The following is a 27383-nucleotide window of genomic DNA, read 5'->3' as shown; positions in this document are numbered from 1 at the left end:
AAGCATTCAAAGAGAAAGTGGATTCAGAGGAACTCACCGGGAAGATGTCTCAATCTTCACTGCAGGCATGGGAATTCATCCTGGAGAGCACTTGGAAGTCCCTGAGATCTCAAGTGCTGCCCTAAAGTCTTATTCTGGACTACACAGCAGGGGGGTTCAGTTTAAGAAACAGTCATCAGCTCTGGGCAATATTTCTAATCTGTGCCCTGCTCATCTCCCACACATATGAAACCATATGTGTAAGCACCTTCTCATGGGCCTCCTTCTCAAGCTGAATCTTCTGAGAAGTTACAATACATTCTCTTTCAGCTTCTGCTTCCTTTTCCTCACAAATAAAGTTCTGTCTTAGGTTGTTGGAGCAAGTATTTGCTGCAGAAACAACACTCACGGATTCAAAAGCATGAAGAACTCTCCAGAAATGTACAAAAGGTACCATGACCTTCCAGGAAACAAAGGCCTGAAAGAAAGCCTCATTATGACTGAAAGAAACTCTCCATTGTAAAGTGACAGGGCGACACAGATGGAGAAAGGAGCTTTCATACTCAATTCAATTAGAAACCATTCTACACACACATGATGGTTCTACAGGCACAGTTACTGCACAAACACTTTATGACTGGAGGACTGGAATCGCCTTTCAGCACGGGGAAACCAGCATCACAACATCAGTGGCACAGGCCTTGGCACCAGCCATGAAACCAAACCATGGCCCACCCAAACCCACACTGACCCACTGTTTCCCTAGTCCAAAGCCAGCCCCTCACCCTCCTCACTCGGCATTCACAGCCTTTGCTTGCACCACGCACAACATCCAGCTACTGGCCATATGGCGGCCACAGGCAACAGAGCATTTCATTCAGTGACACCTGAGGGAAACTGGGCTCTGTCAAAGTCTTTGTCTTGGCAGATGAACACCTTCCAGGAGGGGTGGAAACTGTTCCCCCAGCCCAACAGTTTCAAGAGATCTGTTAATGTTTTGGGGGCATGACCAGGCACAATGAGGCCCAGCTTTAGACCTGGACAACCAGCAAGGCAAGAATGGGAAATCTACAGAAGTGAAGGAATCAGAGCTTGAGATGTCAGATGTCTCAGCTCTAGTAGGTACAGAGGAACGGTATCTAGTAGGTAAAAAACCCGCAGGACACTCACACAGGAGCTCACACCAAAGACCAGCACCACCCTTCCTCAGTGTAAGTTCTTTGGACAATCAAAAAGGGAAAATGCAGAGAACCACAAATGTGGGTCTCATCTAACATCTAGGACGAATGGAACTTTTACAACATCTTTACACCTTTTAGACATCTCGCATTATACCACAGCAAACTTTTTCAACTGCCCTGTCTCTGGAGACACACAGGTTTTTCACCCTGCCCAAACATCACACAACAGGAAAGCTTCCTTTGCAGACAGACACCACTGAAGGAGATGTTGCACACACAGTTCTCCTCACCCAAGAACAACAATCACAACACAGATGGGTCCAAAGAGATTCTCTGCTCATCACACTAAGTCAGAGAAATGGCAAATGTTCTCAAGTGCATAAGCAACACATGGCTCCCAAAAAGACTCAGTCATCAAAGTATCAACTCAAGGACACCATCATCCTTCTTCAGCACATGGGCAACTTGGAAGATACGTGATTCCCAGACCTTAATGTAAAGTGTATGTCTATACTCAATCTCTGCCATTCACAGGAAATATCATGCCAGTTGCCCAGACCATTTATCGTTAATCTGTACCACCACCACAGTACGGACTACACGTCCTTACATCTCCATACAAAGAAGGAAGATACATTTGTCTCTCACTGCCCCTCGACTCTGTCCCCTCCCGCCCTCGTACAGCTCTTGCCATAGACTGTATGTTCTACACAAGGCACATCACACAGACCACGAGCTTGGAAACTACAGGTACAGCAGATTTCCCTATCACTCCTATTGCTCCAAAGAAGAGACGACTCCATGGAGGAGTACTGTGCTCCTTTACAGGGTCCTGGTGATAACTTAGCTCCCGGTTATGCCACTCTTGCCTCTCCCTCAATATATACTAAGACATGGACTACAGGACTCCGTTTCTCCGTCACAAGCTTCTTCCGCCATAGCAGTTACTAGGAAACGATCACTCAGCCACAATATTGCTGTGAGAACAGGCTCTTCCTCGCCAACAAGACCATTCTCACAAAGGAGCAGCCACACTGCTTCAGGTAGAGAGACATGCACAAGAAGATCACCTACCCATACTGAGCAGGTATTTACACAGCATCTCACCCTTCCTCGACCTTGTTGCATGGCATTACTAAGGTACACGCTCACATGCATTTCAAATAATTAACGTGAAATGAAAACTCTGTGTTGTGAGACAGTGGTGATAAATAAAGCAATGAAGGATAGAGTTTTAGAAAAACCTTCAACGAATAAGACATTCATGATGAAAATACCTGGGTATGTCTAATAGTCCAATCCTATGAGTAATGCTGCTGAGCAAGAACTAAACATTATATTGCCATTAGGCACAAGAGGACAAACTGTTGCTACACCCCCAGCTACACCGCTACCTCTAACTACACCCCTCTGTAAAAGACATGATGACAAACAGTAAAGCAGATTGAAAGTGCCGAGGGGACAGTAACGATCCCTCGGAGATTAACTCTCATTTGGCAGAAAGGCCACAAGGTTGCTGCATGAACAAGCTTCTCGTGGACAACAAGAGCGTTCTCACAAAACCATTCCAACAGTAGAAAGATTCCAGCTGTGCTCCCCGGCTGGTAAGGAGCACAGAAGGAGGAAACAACCTTTCTAACCAGGAGCACTATTAAAAAGGCGTGCTGCTCTGTTCCACACACACACCGTTTCACGTCAGTTTTAAAAACTTAACATCGAAAGAGCAAGCGCTGCTACATGAGGGCTAGCAATACGAAACAAGCTGTAAGGTGACATGAAAAGCACAAGTGAATAATCCTTCACAGCAGAAGTATCCTGACATTTCTTGAGGTGCCATGCCGTCCGTAACACACCCCAGCAGAAACCGCAGCAATACCCTCTACTTTCTAACAGTTCACCTACGTCTGAAGGCCCCAGGAGAGTCTATAAGCACATATTCAGCCTGGGAACATCCCGGTCCTTAACTCTGCTACATCTTTGAAGAGCACAGCGGTGGCTCACCACCCGGGTGAACAACTAGTGCTCATGTACACACATGTACCTTAGAATTTAATACCTATCAACAAGTAATTTCACTCCTCTTTCACCCTCTCGCTCAGTCCGGAGCATGGAGCTCACTACTGACCCAACCACGGAATTTCCCGCAAGCAACAAGGAATTCGCAGGAACGTCTGGGAATGGTCTTCCCGTTGAGCAAGAGGTACTTCACGCACACTGCATTCTGGTGCCCAAAATGGACACTGCTGTCAGTACTGGCTGAGGAACACACTGTGTGAGGAGCTTTCACCTATGAGACAAGCACAAGACCGGCCCTAAAGCAGGCACAGCCGGCTCTTAGTTTCAGACAATGGCTTCCAGTCATCCTAAACAATGTTAAATGAAAACGATGTGTGGCAAGAGAAGAGTGCTGATTAAATGAACCAAAGAGGCACTTGAGAAAAACACCTCAGTTAGCACGCCATTCACGATAAAAATAATTGAGGGTTTGTAACAGTCAAATCCTGTAAGTAAAACTGATCAGTGGCTGGTAAGGAACACAGAACAAGAGGAATCACCTTTCTAACCAGTACGGTGATAAATAATACACAGTACTCTCTTCCTCACACCCGGATTTTACGGTAGTATCTAATAAACAGTGAAAGATGAAGTGCTACTACACGCGAGCAGGCGATGGTACCAAAGCAGCAATAAGGCCGCATGGAAAGTATTAAGTGACCTCAAAGCTTATACACGGGACCATTAACGATCCGTTTGGAAACAATCTCACCCATGTGCTGTCGGGAAAACGTCAGCCCCTGGTAATAACGTAAACTTCCATTTGCTATTAACGCAACACCCACGAATACCGAGAGCAAAACGAGTATTACACGTGGCAGGGCACAAAATGAGAAAGGACGTGGCGAGCGATAAGAGCACAAAGCCCCGTTCAAAGGAAACTCCAGCCGACAGTGAGCCCCTTGTCCCGCGGCCGGCAGCAGCGGCAGCGCTGAGCCCCGGTCCCACGCTCCCCTCCCGCCAGCCAGAGGCAGCGGCAGCCGGCGCGGTGCCGCGGGAAGCGCTGCCTGCCTGGGAGCGAGACCCCCCTCCGCAGCGGGCGGGACGCGGCGCGGCCAGGCCCGAGCAGCAGCAGAGCGAAGCGTCGCGGAGCCGGGAAGTCCGGGCACGGGAACTCACCGGGGCAGCGGCGGGGTCCTCCCCGAGCAGCGGCGCGGGCTCGTCGGGCGGCGGCCGGGCCGGGAGGGTGTCGCAGCAGCTGCCGGCCGACAAGCGGAGCTGGCTCTTGCGCGAGTCGGCCGTGAGCGACACCTCGTGCGAGTAGGAGCGCAGGAAGGCGCGGACGCCGTCGATGCCCACGAAGTGCGAGGCCGGCACGCCGCGCAAGGCGCCGCTGCCCGCCGCCAGCAGCTGCGAGCGGCGCCACCGCCGCAGGCGCAGCGCCAGCAGCAGCAGCAGGAAGGCGAGGAAGAGGCAGGACACGGCCGCCACGGCCACCACCAGCCACCGCGTCAGGCTGCCGGCCGGCTCGCCCGGCGCCGCCGCCGCGCTGCCCAGCTCCGACAGCAGCTCGGCCACGCTCTCGGCCAGCACCACCGTCAGCGTGGCCGTGGCCGACAGCGCCGGCCGCCCGTGGTCCTTCACCACCACCACCAGGCTCTGCCGCGCCGCGTCGCGGGCCAGCGGGAAGCGCGCCGTGCGCACCTCGCCGCTGTGCAGCCCCACGCGGAACAGCCCCGGCTCCGTCGCCTTGGCCAGCTCGTACGACAGCCACGCGTTCTGCCCCGCGTCCGCGTCCACCGCCACCACCTTGGCCACCAGCGCCCCGGGCTCCGCCGAGCGCGGCGCCAGCTCCACGCCCGCCCAGCCCGCGCCCGGCCCCGCGCCCGGCCCCGGCGCCGGCGGCGGGTACAGCACCTGCGGCGCGTTGTCGTTCTCGTCCACGATCACGAGCCGCACCGACACGTTGCTGCTCAGCGCCGGCGCGCCGCCGTCCTCCGCCCGCACCCACAGCCCCACCTCGCGCACCTCCTCGTAGTCGAAGGAGCGCAGCGCGTACAGCGCGCCCGTCTCCGCCTGCACCGACACGTAGGACGAGAGCGGCGCGCCCCGCACCCGCCCCTCCGACAGCCGGTACCGCACGCGCGCGTTCTGCCCCCAGTCCGCGTCCGCCGCGCGCACCGTCAGCACCAGCGCGCCCGCCGCGTTGTTCTCGGGCAGCCGGGCGCTGTAGCGCGCCTCCGCGAACACCGGCGCGTTGTCGTTCACGTCCAGCACCCGCAGCGCCAGCACCGCGCTGCTCCGCAGCGCCGGCGACCCGCCGTCGGCCGCCCGCACCGTCACGTTGTACTCCGCCACCTCCTCCCGGTCCAGCTGCCTCGACGTCACCACGCGGTAGTAGTCCCCCAACGACCTCTCCAGCCGGAACGGGAGGTTCTCCGCGATGCTGCACCGCACCTCGCCGTTCGCCCCCGAGTCGCGGTCCTGCACGTGCAGCAGGGCCACCACCGTCCCCGACGGGGCGTCCTCTGAGATCTCGCTCAGCGCCGACCGCACCGAAATCTCGGGCGCGTTGTCGTTTACGTCTGTCACCGTGATCGTGACTTTCGCTGTGTCGAAAAGCTCGCCGCCGTCCCGTGCCTGGACATCCAGTTCGTATAGCGCCGCGTCCTCGAAGTCCAGGCTCCGCACCACCGCGATCGCTCCCGTCTCGGAGTCTAGATGAAAAATCCTCGAGGCCTTCTCTGTGGTTTTCTTCAGCGAGTATTTCACGTGCCCGTTGATCCCCTCGTCGGCGTCGGTGGCCGTGACGATGAGGAGGGTGGAGCCCACGGGCACGTCCTCCGGCACACGCACCGTGTACTCCGCCTGGCCGAACACGGGCGCGTTGTCGTTGGCGTCCAGCACCGCCACGCGGATCCGCGCCGTGCCCGTCCGCGCCGGGTCGCCGCCGTCGCTCGCCCTCAGCACCAGCTCGTGAAACGCCGCCTCCTCGCGGTCCAGCGCCTTCGCCAGCACCAGCTCGGGACGCTGGTCCCCGCCGGGGCCCGCCCGCACGGCCAGCGAGAAGTGCTCGTCGCCGCTCAGCTCGTAGCGCTGCAGGGAATTCGCTCCCGAGTCCGGGTCGTGAGCCTCGACCAGGGGAAACCGCGACCCCGGCGATGTCGTCTCGCTCATTCTCTCCTCCAGTTCAGTTTCCTTGAAGCTGGGAGCGTTGTCGTTAATGTCCGTGATTTCCACTTCGATTCCGTAAACCTGCATTTCCCCCTCCACTATCACCTCACACCGCAGCACGCATCGCTGCACCGTCTCGCACAGCTGCTCTCTGTCGATCCTCTCCGCCGTCACCAAGTGTCCCGTCTTCCCGTGCAGGGAGAAATACTGCGTCCTCCCTGCGGAGACAACGCGGAGGCCGCGGTCGCGGAGCGCCGTCAGCTCCAGCCCCAGGTCCTTGGCCACGTCGCCCACGAACGAGCCCTTGGGCATCTCCTCGGGAACCGAGTAGCGCAGCTGCCCCCACGCCGCCTCCCACGCCGCCACCAGCACGCACCACAGCAGGGCTCGCTCCCGCCGGCCCCGGCGCCTCCCCGCCGCGCACATCTCCGCCGCGGCCCCTGGGGCCCCGCAACACCGCCGACACCGACCCGCCGCCGCCCGCCGAATCGCTTCTGGGTCTGGCTCCGGCTCCGGCTCCCGTTCACGGCTCTGGATCCTGATCCTCCTCCTTCTTCCCTCTCCGGCTGCCGCTCCCTGTGGCCGGCCCCGGCCGCTGCCGCCGGCCCCTCCGCCTCGCTGCAGCACGGCTCCGCACCGCGGGGACGCTCGCAGACCGCCCGGCCGCCGAGCCAGCCAGCGAGCGAGCGAGCGAGCCGGGCCGCAGCGGGCGGGGCTGCCTGCAGCGCTCCGGCCTTCCTCTCGCTCCTCCTCGGTCAACAGCGGCGCCCGCAGCCTCCTCCCGGCACTGCAGGCACCGAGCGCTGCCGAGCGCTGCCCGCCCGGCCCTGCCCACGGACACCTCGCGGGGACGGCACCGGCGCCACCGACACAGACATCGCTGCCCGCCCGGCGGGGAGCTCCTGCGCTGCCGTCTCTCCCCGACAGCTCCTCCTTCCTCCTCGCCGACATCCCCACCGCAAAGCAAGAACAAACCAACGACGGCCCGGCACTCTCTTACTCCTTCCGCACGGGAGGAAAATGTATCCGGCGATGTTATGCCAAGTCGAAGATGACGTGAAGACTCTGACGAGCCTGTTCCCCTCGCTCCGACAGCACAGTCTCCTCCGCGAATTGCACAGCTTTTTGCAGTAGTCGAGCTTCAAGGACGTTGCCTTCACGCTTTCTGCAGATCACAGATGCATCCTACAGCCACAGGAACTCGCCCCGTCCCGACAGCACAAGGCAGCAATGAAGATCCTCCCTCCAATGGGGACGCGGGATTTCCTGCACGGGCTTTTCTCTGAGCCGTTCTTTCCTTTAACGATGCCCGTTACTCCGACCGCACGGGAAAGAACCCTTGCTCATGGCCAATACATAGCAACTATAATACTTTATTTATTTATTTATTTATTTAACGTGTAGAATATCACGGGTCTTCGAGCATTAGTCCAAAAGCACAGTCCCCACCACGGATTTTTGTACCCGTCATGCTGGAATGACGGCTACAAGGACAGCAAGACAGAACAGGCTCTGAAATACAAAATATTTCGGACACACACACACACACACACAAACAGAAGCAGAGGTGTCGGGCTCCCTAACCCAAGCGGCAGGAACTTGGCTTTCAATCTTCAGCCCCCCGGAACACGCTTCCAATGAAGTCCCCCACCGCCGCCGACTGAGCCGAGACACGTCAAGGCTGAAGAAGGTGGGGTCCATCATCTCGGAATCTAAGCCCCCTCGGCCCCTACCGCTCCGGAGGAGCTGGGCTTGCTCCGCCCCGCCACGGGCTCAGGGATTGCTCCCCAGGAGACCTTCCTGGGAACACAGCACAGGAGGAGGCGCCGCTACTGCTCGCAACTCGTTCTCTGCCCCCACCCCGGGCTGCACTACAGCTCCCCAGGAGGCGGGAGGCACCTGCACTGACCCCGGCCCGAAGCATCTGCTCGGCTCCAGCCAGCTGCCGGGAAAACGCCTTGGCGAGCGCGGCAAGAACCGCAGCGGGTACCGCTGCCTTGGCTCCTCTGCCCATTCAGCGCAGCCACGCGACTGCGTCGGTCTTTTGTTCTCAACGGTATTTTTGCACTGTGGCAAACTGAGCAACGCAATCGCATTAAACGGTGCTACATGCGAAGATACAGTTAAAAATGGGTGGAAAAACAAAGGTGAAGGACACTGCCGTGAGATTTCCTTTTTAATACCCCTCATTAATTTAGGGGTGGCATAGCTGAAACACATTTGCATTTATCCAAATTATACGATACCTTGAAAGACCAGAAGAACTTTCATTTTCAAATAAGTCGAGGTGTAAAACCTTGCGACTTGTTAACAAGTTATTAATCCAAGCCTTGAATGTTCATGTTGGTAGAAAACCTCTTCAGCAAAATATCGTAGGACATTAGGTGAAGACAAATACAGCTGCACACCCTAAACTACGCGGAGCATTTCTGAAAGTGTAAATGGACTGTATTCGAGTGCCTCATTGATCTCATTTACTTCTCGTAAAATTCCTTCCCCTTTTAGATATCTTCTCAAGGTGGGTATAAGCTGTCCTGCTCAAAGTGGGAGATTCGACAACGATTTAAAAGTGGCAGAAAGACAGAGTTCCTCGGTTTAGTATTTCCCTGTCAACGTGATTAACCAGGTCCAAGCAAGTTTCTCTCGGAAAGGGGAGAGGAAAATAGAAGAGGTTCAAAATTAAAAATGCGATCTAGTTTTTCTTATGATACCCCATTCTACACCTCCACGTGTGCATGAAAGACAGATCAGGAACGCTGAAGAAGAGGGAGCTAACACCCAGGGAAGAAAAAGAGTGAAAAAAGTGCACAGAGCAATAATCACTGGAAAAAATGCCCGATCCAACCTGGGCTACCACTACTACAGGAGCCTCCCTCAAAAGACGGGGGACACCTTCCTCCTTCATCAGGGAGGAACCATCTGTGAGTTCTGAGTTCATGGATAAAACATTCAACGGGAAATCAACAATTTTACATGCAGCTATCGACCAGGTCCGGGTGCATCGGTTTGGGGAAAAAGCGACGAGGAAGGGGGAGTCTCCACCAAGAAGCGCCCACCACATTCTCCCGTCCCTCTCACGCACAATGCTCAGTATACAGCCATCACCGGTACCAACTCAAAGACGGGTTGGTATCAGAATTTGTCGGGTGAAGCTGAGCCTGCGGCCGCCGGCAGAGCACGGAGTGCCGCGGCTGCCTGCCTGCTGGCAGAGCAAGGGGCATCCCCCGCTCGTTCCTTCCCTCCCGGGCAGCCGGAGGAGCGCTCCCCGCGCACAGCAGCCGCGGAAGAGCCCGGGCCAGAGGCACGACGGCTCCGCCCGGCCGAAGGGGAAGAGCGAGAGCGCGCGGGCTCACAGACCTGCGGTGCGTCGGGCTCGGCGGGCGGCTCTCCCGCGCCGGCGCTGCTGCTCGGGCTCCGCTTCCCGCAGCGCTCCCCGCCGAGAAGCTCCTCCGCGGGCAGGCTGGGCAGCGGCGGCGGCGGCGGCAGCCAAGCGCCCTCGGCCACGGCGCGGCCCGGCGCCGCGCACAGGTTGTAGGAGTAGGGCAAGGTGCCCTCGCAGAAGTCGGCCGGGAAGGCGGCGCCGGCCGCGGAGAAGCGCTGCGCGCCCAGGCAGCGCAGGACGGCGGGCGGCCCGGCCCGGCGCAGCCGCGCCAGCACGGCCAGCGCCACGCTCAGCAGGAACAGGGCGGAGAGGAGCGCCAGCGCCAGCACCAGGTAGAACTGCAGCTCCGCCGCCGAGTCGGCGCCCGCCGCCCGCTCGCTCAGCTCCGGCAGCGCCTCCTGCAAGCTCTCGGCCAGCACCACGTGCAGCGTGGCCGTGGCCGACAGCGCCGGCTGCCCGTGGTCCTTCACCACGGCCACCAGCCGCTGCTTGGCCGCGTCCCGCTCCGACACGGCGCGCGCCGTCCGCACCTCGCCGCTGTGCGGCCCCACGCGGAACAGCGCCGGCTCCGGCGCCTGCACCAGCTCGTACGACAGCCACGCGTTGCGCCCCGCGTCCGCGTCCACCGCCACCACCTTGGCCACCAGGTACCCGGCCTCGGCCGACCGCGGCACCACCTCGAACGGCGCCGGCCCCGCCGCGACCGCGCCCGGCCCCGCGCCCGCCGCCGGCCACAGCACCCGCGGCGCGTTGTCGTTGCGGTCCAGCACGAAGACGCGCACCGTGGCCGTCGAGCTCCGCGCCGGCGCCCCGCCGTCCTGCGCCCGCACCGCCACCGCGAACTCGCGGCACTGCTCGTAGTCGAAGGAGCGCTGCGCGTACACCGCGCCGCTCCGCGCCTCCACCGACACGTAGGGCGCCGCGCCCGCGCTGCCGCCCGCCAGCCAGTAGCTCACGCGCCCGTTGGCGCCCGCGTCCGCGTCCCGCGCGCGCACGCGCAGCACCGGCGCGCCCGCCGCGTTGTTCTCCGCCACGTAGGCGCTGTAGGCGGCCTCCTCGAACACCGGCGCGTTGTCGTTCACGTCCGACACCTCCAGCACCAGCGCCGCGCGCCCGGACAGCGCCGGGCTGCCCCGGTCGCGGGCCACCACCGTCACCCGGTGCTCGCCCGCCTGCTCCCGGTCCAGCGCGCTCGCCGTCACCACCTTGTACGAGCCGCCCGACGACGACGCCACCAGCGACAGCGGCGCCTCGCCCGACAGCTCGCACGACACCTGACCGTTCTCCCCGGAGTCGCGGTCCATCACGTTCAGCAGGGCCACCACCGTGCCCACCGGCGCGTCCTCGGGCACCGGGCTCGACACCGACAACAGCGTGATTTCGGGCGCGTTGTCGTTCACGTCCAGCACCTCCACCTCCACCTCGCAGTGGGCCACCAGGCCGCCGCCGTCCCTCGCCTCCACGGCCAGGCTGAACGCGCGTGTCTCCTCGAAGTCCAGCGCCTCCCGCAGCGTGACCGTCCCGCTCTCCGCGTCCACCACGAACTTCTGAAGCACCTTGGCCGGCGTTTCCCCGAAGCCGTAGGTGATCCGGGCGTTGAAGCCCGCGTCGGCGTCGGAGGCGGACACGTGCAGCACCGTCGAGCCCGGCGGCGCGTCCTCGCGCAGGCTGGCGCGGTACCGGTCCTGTGCGAACACGGGCGCGTTGTCGTTGGCGTCGGTGACGTTGATGCAGAGCTGGGCGGTGCCGCTCCGGGGCGGGTCGCCGCCGTCCAGCGCCGTCAGCACCAGCCGCAGGCTCTGCTCGCTCTCCCGGTCCAGCGCCCGGCGCAGCACCAGCTCCGCGAACTTGCTGCCGTCTTGGCTCTGCTTCACCTCCACCGCGAAGTACCCGTTTTTCTCCAGCTCGTAGCCCTGCAGCGCGTTGCTGCCCACGTCCGGGTCCTCGGCCATGCCTAAATAATAGCGGGCGCCGGGAGAAGTAAACTCGTTGATCTCCAGATGGAAAGTGTCCCGCAGGAAGCGCGGGGAGTTGTCGTTGACGTCCTGGATGTCCACCTCGACGTGGAAAACGTTGAGCGGGTTCTGCACCAGCGCCTCGAAGCTGACGGAGCAGGACGCCGCCTCGCCGCACATCTCCTCCCGGTCCAGCCTCTCGCTCACGTACAGCTCCCCGCTCTCCGCGCTCACCGAGAAGTATTTCAGCTGCCTTTCAGCGGCAGTCGCCACCCGCAGCTTGCGTGCCGGCAGCTCCGCCGGGCTCAGCCCCAGGTCCCGCGCCAGCGGCCCCACCAGCGAGCCTCTGCCCAGCTCCTCGGGGATGGCGTAGCGGATCCGCTCCGGCGCCGCCCGGCAGCACAAGCCCAGCAGCAGAGCGGGCAGCAGCACTGGCCCGGCTGCTCGCCGCCGGCTCTGCCGCCGCCCGCCCGCCATCCTCGCCAGCGCTCGCCGCGCTCCTCCCTCCCGCCGCTGCCCTGCCGCCCTTCCAGCCGCTCTCCGCACCGAGCGCAGGGGCCGCCGGAGGGCAGCGAGCTCGGCGCCGGCTCGGACGCCGCTGCTCCCCGCGCCGCGCCGCCTCTCGCCTCTGCTGCCCGCGCCGCTGCCGCTCTGGCCGGCGCCGGGCGAGCGAGCAGCCGGCGGGGGCAGGACGCGGCGCCGGCTCCGGCTCCAGCGCCGCTCCCCGCGGCCAACAGCGGCACCCGGAGGCGCCGCGACGCCACCGCAGCCGCCCGATGGCCGCGCTCCCGGGGGCCGGGCTCTGGCACAGCGGGCAAAGGCGCCTTCGCCCGGCACTTCCAAGGGCTCGGACCCACGCAGCCTTGCTCCGGGTACAGCTTGTGCTCACGCACCTGATTGCCAGCGCATTACCGCTGCCTTATGGACAGCAAAGCTCGCATCATAACGCAAATGGCACAGGCCTTGGCACCGTGCGTGAGGTCAGCAGTTGATAAGCAACAAATAATCAGAAACAGGATGAAGCAAACGTCAGTGCAATCCTGTCACCCTGAGTCTACAAAGGGTTTCTACGCATTTCATCCTTTTGCTCCCGCCAGTCTCTGACTTTTGTCCCGTTGTTGATTTTTCTTTCAGGGAGGAGAACAATTGCACTGAGAACTCTTATCACCCCGAAGGCAGCGTGTCTAGTCCTATGATCATATAGCAGAATAACATTTATTAATGTGGTTCTGATTCACAGCATTTTCTTCTTCATTTTTGTATCCATACGTGAGCGGTTGACAGTGTGAAGATGCAAAGCCAGGTCAGATCTTTCACAGACTGAAAGAATGGTTTCTTTGTAATGACCATAAATATGATGTGGTCTGGCACCCCCTTGCCCACGTACTGGAGGCAGGGACATTCTTCCCCAGCTCAAGTTGCTCAAAGCCCCCTCCAACCTGTCCTTGAATACTTACCATGACGGGGCATCCACAGCTTATCAGAACACTTGCTGAGTCTGTCCTCATTGCCACCATCTCTGGCCCTGGGGAAGATGATATTTAGACCCGTTCAGTAGTACTGCTCCGAGGACAGACCCTGAGGGACACGTTACTGGTTTCCACCTGGATTGAGCCATGCACTGGAACTCTTTGGACATGGGCATCCAGCCAGGTCCTCACCCATCCAACAGTCCACCTGTCAAACCCATCTCTCTCCAACGAGTGGCTGGCACGTTTTTGGTGTCCATGTTGGGGACACCCTGCACACGTTCTGTCAGAAAGCCCCTTCACGGAAACCTTGGCTGGGCCGGGCGCAGCTCTGCACTTGAGGACTGCAGCAGAGGTGGTTTCCTTTCTTACACTGCAGACAAGTGTCGTCTGGCAGCACCCGGGGGACTCTGCACAGTGTCACCAGCAAAGGGGTGTATGGGAAGTGCCCCTGTCCTCGGAGACTTGGAGCAGATGTGACCTTCCCCATTGGATCAGACACCCTGGGGTCGAGCTGTAGCTCATGACAACAGTTGTTAGAAACACAGAGAAATGAATGGATGGGGAATAACATTTCTTTGGCCCAACTTACTGAGCAGAAACAACTCCAGTTGCGTGCGTGGTACCACAAGGTGTGCTCCAGAAGTAACTACGACAAGCAGGGAAATTAATTTCTGTGCCTCTACGCCCACCCCCAACAACAGATCTCCCTTGAGTTTTCTCTCCAACCCTACACAAGTTGCACGTTTGCTTCTGGCCTTCTTGGAATTGGCAAAAACATACCATGAGGTTATGATGCACCACAATCACACCAAGAAGGAAGGAAGATATGTTTGTCACTGGGAAGACATCTTGGTCTTCACTGCGGACATTGGAGTTCCTCTCCAGGAGAATCTGATAGTCCCTGAGGTCTCAAGCTGGAAGTGAGCCCTTAAAGTCTTACTCTGCTCTACATAGTCACGGGTTCATTTTATGAAATATTCATCAGCTCTCCTCTGTATTTTTCTACTCTCCTGCCTGTTAAGCTTCCTAGAAATCAAATGCTCTAAGTGTAAGGATCTTATCATGGGCCTCTTTCTCAAGCTAAGAGAAAGCAGAAGAGATGTTGGTTTAAGCTTTGCTTCATTTTCCTCACACTTAAAAGTCACTGAGGCCTCCACATGTAAGCTGGGCGAGCTGCAGTGGTTCAGAAGGCCTACTGGGTCTCTTCTGCCTGTACTGAATGACATTACTAAGCTTCAGATCTTTCTTTTATTAGAACAAACAAACTCCCCAGTTAAACCAAAGAAGCCAAACCAAACACCTCCCACCGACCCATGTGGAAATGGTTATTCACCCCTGTGACACATCCAGGCCTGTGCAGTGTAGGAAATGACAGAGAGGGGCACAGAGTCTTGTAGAACTCAGAAGCATAAGAACAACCTGCAGGAAGCTGTGCTTGGCCAGCAGCACTGTGCAGTCTGTACTATGGTGCTGAGCTGCCAGAGGAGGATCAGAGGTCACTGCTGCTGGGTGGTAATGCTCTTTGGTCTTGATTAATGCTTGTTACCCACTTGGAGTAACCAATGTGTAAGGGGGTGTGCAAGTGTGCGCTGCTGGGGTGGAAGATGTTGAGAAATTGGGAGCGAACCTGAGCGTGGGAAGAGAGAGGGGTTGGAGAGGGTGTTTTTAAGATGAGGTTGATTGTTAAATGTTGCTGGTGTTTGAATTAAATTGATGTTCTCTTTCTTTCCACTAATGAGTCTGCCTTTTGCCGGTGACTGTAAAGGATGAATCATCCTTCGCTGCCCTTATCTCCATTCCAGAGCCATTAGTTTTTATTTCTCCTTCTCATTCCTGAGGGGAGGGAAGGAGTAGCTACATGGTTCTCAGGTGCCCTCTGGGTTCAAAAGATGATATTAATAAACAAAAACAAAAGCCCTGATTGGGCAACTAAGGAAAATATTTGTAAATGTACAGGTGCTTTGCCACATCTCTGAAATTTCATCTCCCAGAGCACCTGGAAGTGACCAAAGCCTGAAACTGCAAGCGAGCCCCTAAAGTATTCCTTTGGACTATGTAGTAGTGGTGCTGATATGTTGACATATACCACTATGTAGTGGTATCAGTGGTGCTGATCTTGAGGACATTTGACAGATTTCATGAATTCTTCTACTCCGTGTCCTGCTCATCTCCTGTGAATATCAAGGCATAAGTGGAAATGCCTTATCAAAGGCCTGTATCAGAATAGAAGGCCTTATGAGAGACTCACTTTTAACTTTTCTTTCATTTTCCTCACACATAAATTCTGTCTTCATGTGGTTCTCCAGGGAAGTCAGTCTTGGCTGTTAAACTACACTCGTGGTTTCACATGCAAGAGAACTATCCTCAAGTGGAAAACATGAACCATGACCTTACAGGCAGTCTGAAGGAAGGTCAAAGGATGGGAAAATATAATTGCTGCACTGGTGAAACTCTCCATCAAAGTGTTACGGGGAGATATGGATGGATAAAGTTTCACAAAGTAAAGAGAAGCCATTCTACCCATACATCATAGCTCTCATTTCTCTCCAACCTTATACAACTTGCAGGTTGGCTTCTGACCCTCCTAATTAGCAAAAACATCATGAGAGGGTAACGCATCATGATCATACCAGGAAAGCAGACACATTTGTCTCAGCTCACCACCATTCTCAGACGAAACTTAAGTATTCAAAAACAGACAAATTACAAATGGCCAAACTCAAAAACGAGCAGTAATCCAAAACAGACTGGGTCATCACACTACCTGCTTAGGAGGAATCTCCTCCCCTCTTTTATCACACGCACCATTTGACATGGATGCGACTTGTCCTAAGGGCCTGTTTATGTCTGTTGCCCCCATCAAAACCAGAACAGAAAGGTACCCTCACATCTCCTGCCTCCCACACCAGCTGTAACATGAGCAAGAGGCACTAACACACAACCTATTCCTAAACAAAGACAGGCCGCTACGTGTACCTGAAACTCCACACATAGAAGACCAGGACAGTGGGGGGAAAAAAAAGAGAAATAAATCAGACAAGTAACACAAAAAAGCATTAAGGTGCTGTCATAGAAATTCTTCAGAACGAAGGCTCAGTCTTCACTGTGGGCCATGAAATACATTCCCAAGAGCATATGGAAGTCACTGAGATCTCAAGCTGCAATTGCTGCCTGGAAGACTTACTCTGGACTAGACAGCATGGGGGTTCAGTTTAAGAAATCGTCATCAGCTCTCTTGTTTTTCCTACTCTGCAGCCTGTTCATCTCCCGCATATGTAAAGCCAGAACTGGGCTCATCTTACACAAATATGCAACTTTATCATGGGCCTATTTCTCAAGCTGAGTCTTCTGAGGAATTACAACAGATTCTCTTTGAGCTTTTGCTTCATTTTCCTCATACATAAAATTCCGTCTTCAGGTGGCTGAGGGCTTCCAAGGGAAGTCAGTATTTTCTGCAAAGCAACACCCACAATTTCAAAAGCATAAAGAACTATCCAGAAATAGGGAAAATAAACTACAACCTTCCAGGAAACAAAGACCTGAAAGAAAGTCTAACTGCAACTATGAAGGAACTCTACATTGCAACACAACAAGGAGATACAATTCAGATAAAGGAGGATTCCCACAGGAGTTATCAGCCATTCTCCCCATGCATCATCCCTCTAACTGCAGAGTTATTGTACAAATGCTTTATTATCAGAGGACAAGCATTGCATTTCAGGACAGGGAACCAGGATCACAGCACACATGGCACAGGCCTTGGCCTTGGCCCCAGCCATGAAATCAAACTTTTGCTCAAACAAAATCACACAGACGTACATTTTCCCTGGTGCAATGCCAGCCTCTGCCCCTCCTCGCTCTGCGTTCGCAGCCTTTAGTCACACCACAGACAAGATCCAACCACTGGCCACGTACCAGCCACAGGTGAAAGAGCATTTCATGCAGTGACGTTTTAGGGAAACAGAAGCGCATCAAAGACTTTGTCTTGACAGCTCTAAACCTTCAAGGCAGGGATGGAAACATCAGGGTATGGATGGGTGACATCCAGTCTTTGTGACATAGCAACTACGGCCCTCCAGGGAAATGCTTTCCCACCCTCAGCCATACCTCAACATCTCCCTTGGCCTTCACCACAGATACAGGATAGATGAGGAACGGTACCAAGGCAGGTACTACCGCCAAGGGTGGAATAAACAGTGAGCAACAGCTGCAGCAACAACACAGAGAAATCATGCCTGGGGAAAATCAATCCATCCATCGAATGCTACTGTTTCTGCAGCAGCCTTCCTCCACGAGCCGGGAAGGCAGACAGTGAGACTCCTGTCTTTCTTTACACTGAACAAACCTTAATTTCTCTGTTCATGGAACTGCATCGTCGTTTCCTTTGGGACTCCCATTATCAAACATCAAGAACCAAGAGCTGTGTGTCCAACATTACCATTCAGGTCCAAATAATCTGCCAAAATTTTAATCATTGCCTGTTTTCACAACTACTGCCCTGCCCAAATATCATGGAACAGGAAAGCTACCTCTGCAGACAGACACCACTGAGAGAAATGTTGAGCACACAGCCTCTCAGAGACCGAGGAATACAGCACAGATACATTCCAAGAGACCTATCTCCTCATCCCAAATAATTTGAAAAAACATAAAATGATCTAAAGGCCATAAGGAATATGGAACTCAGTTAAAATCCCGGTCATGAAAGGATCAGCTCAAAGGCAACACAATCCTACTTCAGGACAAGGGCAAACAGAATATACATTACACTACCATGCTAACGCAAAGTTTACATCTACACCTGACAACTACCATCGACAGGAATCATCATGCTACAGGAATGTAAACTGACGAACTCACAACTTTGCTAACTGGGGCTCTGAGAAAGGCAATATCCAAACATATGACACCTTCAGGCATATTTTCAGAAGGCCACCAATAAAGCTTGGGAATCAACAAAACTCATGCCTTGTTGCCACAACTTCCTTCTCACACACAGCACCCTCAAGACTCCGCTCAAGCAATTTGCAGCTCCCATGGTTGTCTCTGAACTTCATCATTTGCAGACACACTTCACACTAAGAAAAGCTGCACAGACAATTTGTCCTTACTGTGGGTAGTATCTGAGTTCTCAAAATTGCTCAGTGATTTTTGACCCTCATAATTTCAAAAGCATGTAGTCAAAAGGCCACTTGCCAAGACACAATATCTATACCATGCACTGAGTTCAGGCCATGTACGTATATGAGGAAGGGAAGGTGTGTTTCTCTTTGAGGGTCAAAGTACAGAAATGATACAGCATTAGGTACTCCATGAGGCACACGCTCGTGTTAACTATGACAGGTACGGAAATGACTGTCTCTTCTTCTGCAGCCTCACAACAGAGAGCCCATGTCTTCTCACCAAATCTACACAACTGGTAGGTTTGCTTCTGACCTTCTCAGAATTGGCTAAAAAAGTTCAGGAAAGGAGAATGCACCACGATCACACCAAGAACACAAGTACAATTCAGTCCTCTCTACCACTTTCATGAGAAAAACAAGGATTCTAAACCACAGGAATGATAAATGCCCGAAATGAAAGAGGAGCACTCATCCAACAGCTAAGGAGTCATCAAATTTATGGCTTAGGGGGAAGCTCCTCCCCTCTTTTATCACACACACTGTTCCACAGAGATGCGACTCCTGCTAAGGTCATCGTTCCCTCTATTCCCCACCAACAAGAACAGAACACAAAGATTCCCTCACAGCTCCTGCCTTGCACACCCGATCGAGCATCAGCAAGAGGCACCAACACACCACACACCCATGGCTGAACAAAGCCATGCTGATTGCTACAGATAAACGTACATCCATAGGAGACCAGGGAAAGGAAAACAAACCCACAAATCAGACAAGTAAGGCAAGGAAGCATTCAAAGAGAAAGTGGATTCAGAGGAACTCACCAGGCAAATGTCTTAGTCTTCACTGCAGGCGTGGGAATTCATCCTGGAGAGCACTTGGAAGTCCCTGAGATCCCCAGCTGCCAGTGCTGCCCTAAAATCTTACTCTGGACTACACAGCAGGTGGGTTCAGTTTAAAAATTAGTCCTCAGGTCTGGGCAATATTTCTAATCTGTGCCCTGCTCATCTCCCACACATATGAAGCTGTAAGTGTAAAAACCTTCTCATGGGCCTCCTTCTCAATCTACGTCTTCTTGGAAGTTACAACACATTCTCTTTCAGCTTCTGCTTCTTTTCTTTACAAATAAAGTTCTGTCTTAGGTTGTTGGAGTAAGTATTTGCTGCAGAAACAACACTCACGGATTCAAAAGCATGAAGAACTCTCCAGAAATGTACAAAAGGTACCATGACCTTCCAGGAAACAAAGGCCTGAAAGAAAGCCTCATTATGACTGAAAGAAACTCTCCATTGTAAAGGGACAGGGCGACACAGATGGAGAAAGGAGCTTTCATACTCAATTCAATTAGAAACAATTCTAAGTACAACTATGAAGAAACACATTGCCAACGTACAAGGTGCTTTCACACAGGAATTATAAACCATTCTACACACACATCATGGTTCTACAGGCACAGTTACTGCACAAACACTTTATGACTGGAGGACTGGAATCGCCTTTCAGCACGGGGAAACCAGCATCACAACATCAGTGGCACAGGCCTTGGCACCAGCCATGAAACCAAACCATGGCCCACCCAAACCCACACTGACCCACTGTTTCCCTAGTCCAAAGCCAGCCCCTCACCCTCCTCACTCGGCATTCACAGCCTTTGCTTGCACCACGCACAACATCCAGCTACTGGCCATATGGCGGCCACAGGCAACAGAGCATTTCATTCAGTGACACCTGAGGGAAACTGGGCTCTGTCAAAGTCTTTGTCTTGGCAGATGAACACCTTCAAGGCAGGGATGGAAAATGCTCCCCCAGCCCTACAGTTATAAGAGATCCTTTAGTCTATTTGGGGTGAGCAGGCAGAAGGAAGCCCAGCTATAGACCTGGATAAGAAATACAGCAAGAATGGGAAACCTACCGACGTGAAGGGATTAGAGCTTGAGATTTCAGATTATGTCAGCTCTAGTAGGAACACAGGAAAGGTACTAGTAGGCAAAAAGCCCAGAGGACACTCACACAGGAGCTCACACCAAGGATCACAGACACCATTCCTCAGTATAATTTCTTCAGACAATCAAAAAGGGAAAATGCACAGAACCACAACTGTGGACCTCATGTAATATCTAGGAAAAACAGAACTTTTACAACATCTTTACATCTTTGAGACATCTCACATTACACCACAGCAAAATTTTTCACCTGCCCTGTCTTGGGACAGAAACAAATTTTTCACCCTGCCCAAACATCACGCAACAGGAAAGCTGCCTTTGCAGACAGACACCACTGAAGGAGACATTGCACACACAGTTCTTCTTACCCAAGAACAACAATCACAACACAGATGGATGCAAAGAGATTTCTCTGCTCATCACACTAAGTCAGAGAAATGGCAAATGTTCTCCAGTGCATAAGCAATATGCAAATCCAACAAAGACTCAGTCATCAAAGTATCAACTCAAAGACATCATCATCCTTCTTCAGCACATGGGCAACTTGGAAGATACATGATTCCCAGACCTTAACGTAAAGGTTACATCTATGCTCACTACCTGCCTTTCACAGGAAGTATTGTAAAACAGGAAGGAAAATGGCTAAAGCCACAGCTTGGCCACTTGGAGCCTGAGTAGTGTGACATCAAAAATACGATGCCTTCAGACTCATGTTAAATTGACCAGATGCAAACCCGGGAATTACCAAAACACACGCCTTGTCTCCACCACTTCCTCCTCACACTCAGCAGCCCTGAGACCCGCCTCAAACCCTACAAGCTCACAAAGCTGTCATTGATTGTTCTCATTGCAGACAGACGTCACCCAAAGTCACACAGACAACTTCTCCTCACCATGGATAGTATTTGATTTCTCATCATGTGTATGTTAGAAACGAGCATTTTTTTCAGTCATATTTTAAGGAAACAAACAAGGAAAGCATTTCTCTTCTCTGCTGGAAACATGAAAGGCAAATCAGTGACAACAGCTCATCTTTACCTCATCACAGTGAACAAGGCAGGAGACTGACACGTACAAAATGGAAGGGATGACACCATACTCTTCTTGATCATGGCACTTAGAGCTGATACATAATTGTTTAGTAGGTACTATACACAGAGTTTGCTCTTCCTAAATCCTTGTTACAAATATGTAATTAAAGTCTTATCTAGCATTTGACAACAATTGCAAACACACATGAGAAACCTCCCAGGTCTCCCAGTGCAGCTGCAATAACATGACTCAGGACAAACTTCTTTGGCAAGGAGAAATGCACATTGTATGACACTGCAGCTGGGCACCGAACAGGGAAAGGAGCAAATCGTCTCTCCTGTCTCCTCCAACGTCCCTCACACACAGCTCCCAGGACTCTCATCTCCAACCCTTCACAACCTGCATGGTGTTCTCTGACCCCATAATTTGCAAACACTTGAAACCACAGGTCTGGTGGCCCAGAAGGTTTCTCTTCAAAATTCACCACCATCACACCACGCACTCCACATAGATAGCTTGACTTCTCCATAATAAGAAGGAAAACACATTTGTCTGCTCACTGGTGTTCTGGGAAGAAACAGCAAGGGCCTAGAAGTAGAAGAGGAGCGGCCCAGAGGGAGAGATTGGGTCAGTGAACACCTGCATAGGGGCACTATCCCCCTCCTTACATCTCCCACTGCCCACTGACTCTCTCATGTGGCTCTTGTCACAGCCTGTATGCCCAAGCCAAGGCACATCCAGCTGCGTTTCAAGCAAGTCAGCCTTAACAGACGGGCAATCAGCAAAGCACATCTCCCGTTTCCTGCACTAGCCCTTCCCACGCAGCCACCCGGGGACTTTCTCAAAGACTCACAACTTCTTCGATTCTCTTTCAGCTCCCGAACAGGCAGACAGACATCGTCAAGGGACCAGTTGTTGCTGCCCAGCCCATTCCTCTGCCTTTTACACAAATGTGGAAGTGCAAAGACGTTTCGTAGGTCGCCACGGAGAAGCAGCGAGGCTGAGAAGAGCAGAAACGCTGAGCAGCCAAGCTACATCTGGGGCGCGAAGGCTGCGTCTGCAGAGCATCTCCCGCCACTGCAGCGCGCGTGCTGTCGGGAAGCACCTGACCTGCCCGCAGCGCCAAGTCGCCCCTTGTCCCGCGGCCGGCAGCAGCGGCAGCGCTGAGCCCCGGTCCCACGCTCCCCTCCCGCCAGCCAGAGGCAGCAGCAGCCGGCGCGGTGCCGCGGGAAGCGCTGCCTGCCTGGGAGCGAGACCCCCCTCCGCAGCGGGCGGGACGCGGCGCGGCCAGGCCCGAGCAGCAGCAGAGCGAAGCGTCGCGGAGCCGGGAAGTCCGGGCACGGGAACTCACCGGGGCAGCGGCGGGGTCCTCCCCGAGCAGCGGCGCGGGCTCGTCGGGCGGCGGCCGGGCCGGGAGGGTGTCGCAGCAGCTGCCGGCCGACAAGCGGAGCTGGCTCTTGCGCGAGTCGGCCGTGAGCGACACCTCGTGCGAGTAGGAGCGCAGGAAGGCGCGGACGCCGTCGATGCCCACGAAGTGCGAGGCCGGCACGCCGCGCAAGGCGCCGCTGCCCGCCGCCAGCAGCTGCGAGCGGCGCCACCGCCGCAGGCGCAGCGCCAGCAGCAGCAGCAGGAAGGCGAGGAAGAGGCAGGACACGGCCGCCACGGCCACCACCAGCCACCGCGTCAGGCTGCCGGCCGGCTCGCCCGGCGCCGCCGCCGCGCTGCCCAGCTCCGACAGCAGCTCGGCCACGCTCTCGGCCAGCACCACCGTCAGCGTGGCCGTGGCCGACAGCGCCGGCCGCCCGTGGTCCTTCACCACCACCACCAGGCTCTGCCGCGCCGCGTCGCGGGCCAGCGGGAAGCGCGCCGTGCGCACCTCGCCGCTGTGCAGCCCCACGCGGAACAGCCCCGGCTCCGTCGCCTTGGCCAGCTCGTACGACAGCCACGCGTTCTGCCCCGCGTCCGCGTCCACCGCCACCACCTTGGCCACCAGCGCCCCGGGCTCCGCCGAGCGCGGCGCCAGCTCCACGCCCGCCCAGCCCGCGCCCGGCCCCGCGCCCGGCCCCGGCGCCGGCGGCGGGTACAGCACCTGCGGCGCGTTGTCGTTCTCGTCCACGATCACGAGCCGCACCGACACGTTGCTGCTCAGCGCCGGCGCGCCGCCGTCCTCCGCCCGCACCCACAGCCCCACCTCGCGCACCTCCTCGTAGTCGAAGGAGCGCAGCGCGTACAGCGCGCCCGTCTCCGCCTGCACCGACACGTAGGACGAGAGCGGCGCGCCCCGCACCCGCCCCTCCGACAGCCGGTACCGCACGCGCGCGTTCTGCCCCCAGTCCGCGTCCGCCGCGCGCACCGTCAGCACCAGCGCGCCCGCCGCGTTGTTCTCGGGCAGCCGGGCGCTGTAGCGCGCCTCCGCGAACACCGGCGCGTTGTCGTTCACGTCCAGCACCCGCAGCGCCAGCACCGCGCTGCTCCGCAGCGCCGGCGACCCGCCGTCGGCCGCCCGCACCGTCACGTTGTACTCCGCCACCTCCTCCCGGTCCAGCTGCCTCGACGTCACCACGCGGTAGTAGTCCCCCAACGACCTCTCCAGCCGGAACGGGAGGTTCTCCGCGATGCTGCACCGCACCTCGCCGTTCGCCCCCGAGTCGCGGTCCTGCACGTGCAGCAGGGCCACCACCGTACCCGACGGGGCGTCCTCTGAGATCTCGCTCAGCGCCGACGACACTGTCAGTTCGGGCGCGTTGTCGTTTACGTCTGTCACCGTGATCGTGACTTTCGCTGTGTCGAAAAGCTCGCCGCCGTCCCGTGCCTGCACCTCCAGTTCGTAGACAGCCGCGTCCTCGAAGTCCAGACTCAGCACCAGCGTCATCGCTCCCGTCTCGACGTCCACATGCAAAATCTCCGATTCCAGGTCCGTCGTTTTCTTCAGCGAGTACTTCACGTGCCCGTTGATCCCCTCGTCGGCGTCGGTGGCCGTGACGATGAGGAGGGTGGAGCCCACGGGCACGTCCTCCGGCACACGCACCGTGTACTCCACCTGGCCGAACACGGGCGCGTTGTCGTTGGCGTCCAGCACCGCCACGCGGATCCGCGCCGTGCCCGTCCGCGCCGGGTCGCCGCCGTCGCTCGCCCTCAGCACCAGCTCGTGAAACGCCGCCTCCTCGCGGTCCAGCGCCTTCGCCAGCACCAGCTCGGGACGCTGGTCCCCGCCGGGGCCCGCCTGCACGGCCAGCGAGAAGTGCTCGTCGCCGCTCAGCTCGTAGCGCTGCAGGGAATTCGCTCCCGAGTCCGGGTCGTGAGCCCTGGGCAGAGGAAAACGCGACCCCGGCGATGTCGTCTCGCTCATTCTCAGTTCCGTGTCTGCCCCTCGGAAGCTGGGAGCGTTGTCGTTAATGTCCGTGACCTCCACTTCAATTCCGTAAACCTGCATTTCCCCCTCCACTATCACCTCACACCGCAGCACGCATTTCTCCACCAGCCGGCACAGCTGCTCTCTGTCGATCCTCTCCGCCGTCACCAAGTGTCCCGTCTTCCCGTGCAGGGAGAAATACTGCGTCCTACCTCTGTCCAACAGGCGGAGGCCGCGGTCGCGGAGCGCCGTCAGCTCCAGCCCCAGGTCCTTGGCCACGTCGCCCACGAACGAGCCCTTGGGCATCTCCTCGGGAACCGAGTAGCGCAGCTGCCCCCACGCCGCCTCCCACGCCGCCACCAGCACGCACCACAGCAGGGCTCGCTCCCGCCGGCCCCGGCGCCTCCCCGCCGCGCACATCTCCGCCGCGGCCCCTGGGGCCCCGCAACACCGCCGACACCGACCCGCCGCCGCCCGCCGAATCGCTTCTGGCTCCGGCTCCGGCTCCGGCTCCCGTTCACGGCTCTGGATCCTGATCCTCCTCCTTCTTCCCTCTCCGGCTGCCGCTCCCTGTGGCCGGCCCCGGCCGCTGCCGCCGGCCCCTCCGCCTCGCTGCAGCACGGCTCCGCACCGCGGGGACGCTCGCAGACCGCCCGGCCGCCGAGCCAGCCAGCGAGCGAGCGAGCGAGCCGGGCCGCAGCGGGCGGGGCTGCCTGCAGCGCTCCGGCCTTCCTCTCGCTCCTCCTCGGTCAACAGCGGCGCCCGCAGCCTCCTCCCGGCACTGCAGGCACCGAGCGCTGCCGAGCGCTGCCCGCCCGGCCCTGCCCACGGACACCTCGCGGGGACGGCACCGGCGCCACCGACACAGACATCGCTGCCCGCCCGGCGGGGAGCTCCTGCGCTGCCGTCTCTCCCCGACAGCTCCTCCTTCCTCCTCGCCGACATCCCCACCGCAAAGCAAGAACAAACCAACGACGGCCCGGCACTCTCTTACTCCTTCCGCACGGGAGGAAAATGTATCCGGCGATGTTATGCCAAGTCGAAGATGACGTGAAGACTCTGACGAGCCTGTTCCCCTCGCTCCGACAGCACAGTCTCCTCCGCGAATTGCACAGCTTTTTGCAGTAGTCGAGCTTCAAGGACGTTGCCTTCACGCTTTCTGCAGATCACAGATGCATCCTACAGCCACAGGAACTCGCCCCGTCCCGACAGCACAAGGCAGCAATGAAGATCCTCCCTCCAATGGGGACGCGGGATTTCCTGCACGGGCTTTTCCCTGAGCCGTTCTTTCCTTTAACGATGCCCGTTACTCCGACCGCACGGGAAAGAACCCTTGCTCATGGCCAATACATAGCAACTATAATACTTTATTTATTTATTTATTTATTTAACGTGTAGAATATCACGGGTCTTCGAGCATTAGTCCAAAAGCACAGTCCCCACCACGGATTTTTGTACCCGTCATGCTGGAATGACGGCTACAAGGACAGCAAGACAGAACAGGCTCTGAAATACAAAATATTTCGGACACACACACACACACACACAGAAGCAGAGGTGTCGGGCTCCCTAACCCAAGCGGCAGGAACTTGGCTTTCAATCTTCAGCCCCCCGGAACACGCTTCCAATGAAGTCCCCCACCGCCGCCGACTGAGCCGAGACACGTCAAGGCTGAAGAAGGTGGGGTCCATCATCTCGGAATCTAAGCCCCCTCGGCCCCTACCGCTCCGGAGGAGCTGGGCTTGCTCCGCCCCGCCACGGGCTCAGGGATTGCTCCCCAGGAGACCTTCCTGGGAACACAGCACAGGAGGAGGCGCCGCTACTGCTCGCAACTCGTTCTCTGCCCCCACCCCGGGCTGCACTACAGCTCCCCAGGAGGCGGGAGGCACCTGCACTGACCCCGGCCCGAAGCATCTGCTCGGCTCCAGCCAGCTGCCGGGAAAACGCCTTGGCGAGCGCGGCAAGAACCGCAGCGGGTACCGCTGCCTTGGCTCCTCTGCCCATTCAGCGCAGCCACGCGACTGCGTCGGTCTTTTGTTCTCAACGGTATTTTTGCACTGTGGCAAACTGAGCAACGCAATCGCATTAAACGGTGCTACATGCGAAGATACAGTTAAAAATGGGTGGAAAAGCAAAGGTGAAGGACACTGCCGTGAGATTTCCTTTTTAATACCCCACATTAAGTTAGGGGTGGCATAGCTGAAACACATTTGCATTTACCGAAGCATTTCGATACCTTGAACGACCAGAAGGTACTTTCATTTTCAAATAAGTCGAGGTGTAAAACCTTGCGACTTGTTAACAACTTATTAATCCAAGCCTTGAATGTTCATGTTGGTAGAAAACCTCTTCAGCAAAATATCGTAGGACAGTAGGTGAAGACAAGTGCAGCTGCACACCCTAAACTATGCGGAGCATTTCTGAAAGTGTAAATGGACTGTATTCGAGTGCCTCACTGATCTCATTTTACTTCTCGTATAAAATTCCTTCCCCTTTTAGATAAGTTCTCAAGGTGGGTATAGCCCCTCTGCACAAACAGGCAAATTCGACAACGATTGAAAAGTGGTAGAGAGACAGAGTTCCTCGGTTTAGTATTTCCCTGTCAACGCGATCAATCAGGCCCAAGCAAGTCTCTTCGGGAAAGAGGGAGAGGAAAATAGAAGAGGTTTAAAATAAAAAAGGCGATCTGGTTTTTCTTATGATACCCCATTCTACACCTCCACGTGTGCATGAAAGACAGATCAGGAACGCTGAAGAAGAGGGAGCTAACACCCAGAATAGAAAACAAGCAAAACAAC

At 56.4% G+C, this 27383-nt stretch overlaps 3 protein-coding genes across 3 annotated transcripts; all 3 read right to left on the bottom strand.

Moving 5' to 3' along the window:
• Positions 1-1860: 1860 nt before the first annotated feature.
• LOC141965221 (protocadherin gamma-A2-like) lies at positions 1861-8429 on the bottom strand. Its single transcript, XM_074916471.1, has 3 exons — positions 4104-8429; positions 3286-3447; positions 1861-2447 (listed from the first exon to the last, which is right to left on the bottom strand). Exons 1-3 carry the CDS (start codon positions 7278-7280, stop codon positions 2328-2330), a joined length of 3459 nt encoding a protein of 1152 aa, XP_074772572.1. The 5' UTR covers positions 7281-8429; the 3' UTR covers positions 1861-2327.
• Positions 8430-9335: 906 nt separating this feature from the next.
• LOC141965152 (protocadherin gamma-B5-like) lies at positions 9336-12511 on the bottom strand. The gene has a single exon (XM_074916303.1). It carries the CDS (start codon positions 12141-12143, stop codon positions 9462-9464), a length of 2682 nt encoding a protein of 893 aa, XP_074772404.1. The 5' UTR covers positions 12144-12511; the 3' UTR covers positions 9336-9461.
• A 9593-nt stretch (positions 12512-22104) lies between these two features.
• Positions 22105-27381, bottom strand: LOC141965220 (protocadherin gamma-A10-like). The gene has a single exon (XM_074916468.1). It carries the CDS (start codon positions 25528-25530, stop codon positions 22105-22107), a length of 3426 nt encoding a protein of 1141 aa, XP_074772569.1. The 5' UTR covers positions 25531-27381.
• Between the last annotated feature and the right edge of the window lie 2 nt (positions 27382-27383).

This window comes from Athene noctua, chromosome 12 (assembly GCF_965140245.1).
Source record: "Athene noctua chromosome 12, bAthNoc1.hap1.1, whole genome shotgun sequence".
NCBI lineage: Eukaryota > Metazoa > Chordata > Aves > Strigiformes > Strigidae > Athene > Athene noctua.
The sequence above is the reverse complement of the archived record's forward strand: the minus strand, read 5'-3'. Positions and strand labels throughout refer to the sequence as shown.

Excerpts from the sequence above, each read along its gene's own strand:
- LOC141965221 (XM_074916471.1), bottom strand. The coding sequence starts at position 7,280 with ATGTCGGCGAGGAGGAAGGAGGAGCTGTCGGGGAGAGACGGCAGCGCA. Across the intron at positions 3,448-4,103 it reads GGACAAGGGGCTCACTGTCG|GTGAAAGCTCCTCACACAGT; the intron begins GCTGGAGTTTCC and ends CTTGTCTCATAG. Across the intron at positions 2,448-3,285 it reads GCGGGAAATTCCGTGGTTGG|ACATACCCAGGTATTTTCAT; the intron begins GTCAGTAGTGAG and ends TTGGACTATTAG.
- LOC141965220 (XM_074916468.1), bottom strand. The coding sequence starts at position 25,530 with ATGTCGGCGAGGAGGAAGGAGGAGCTGTCGGGGAGAGACGGCAGCGCA.
- LOC141965152 (XM_074916303.1), bottom strand. The coding sequence starts at position 12,143 with ATGGCGGGCGGGCGGCGGCAGAGCCGGCGGCGAGCAGCCGGGCCAGTG.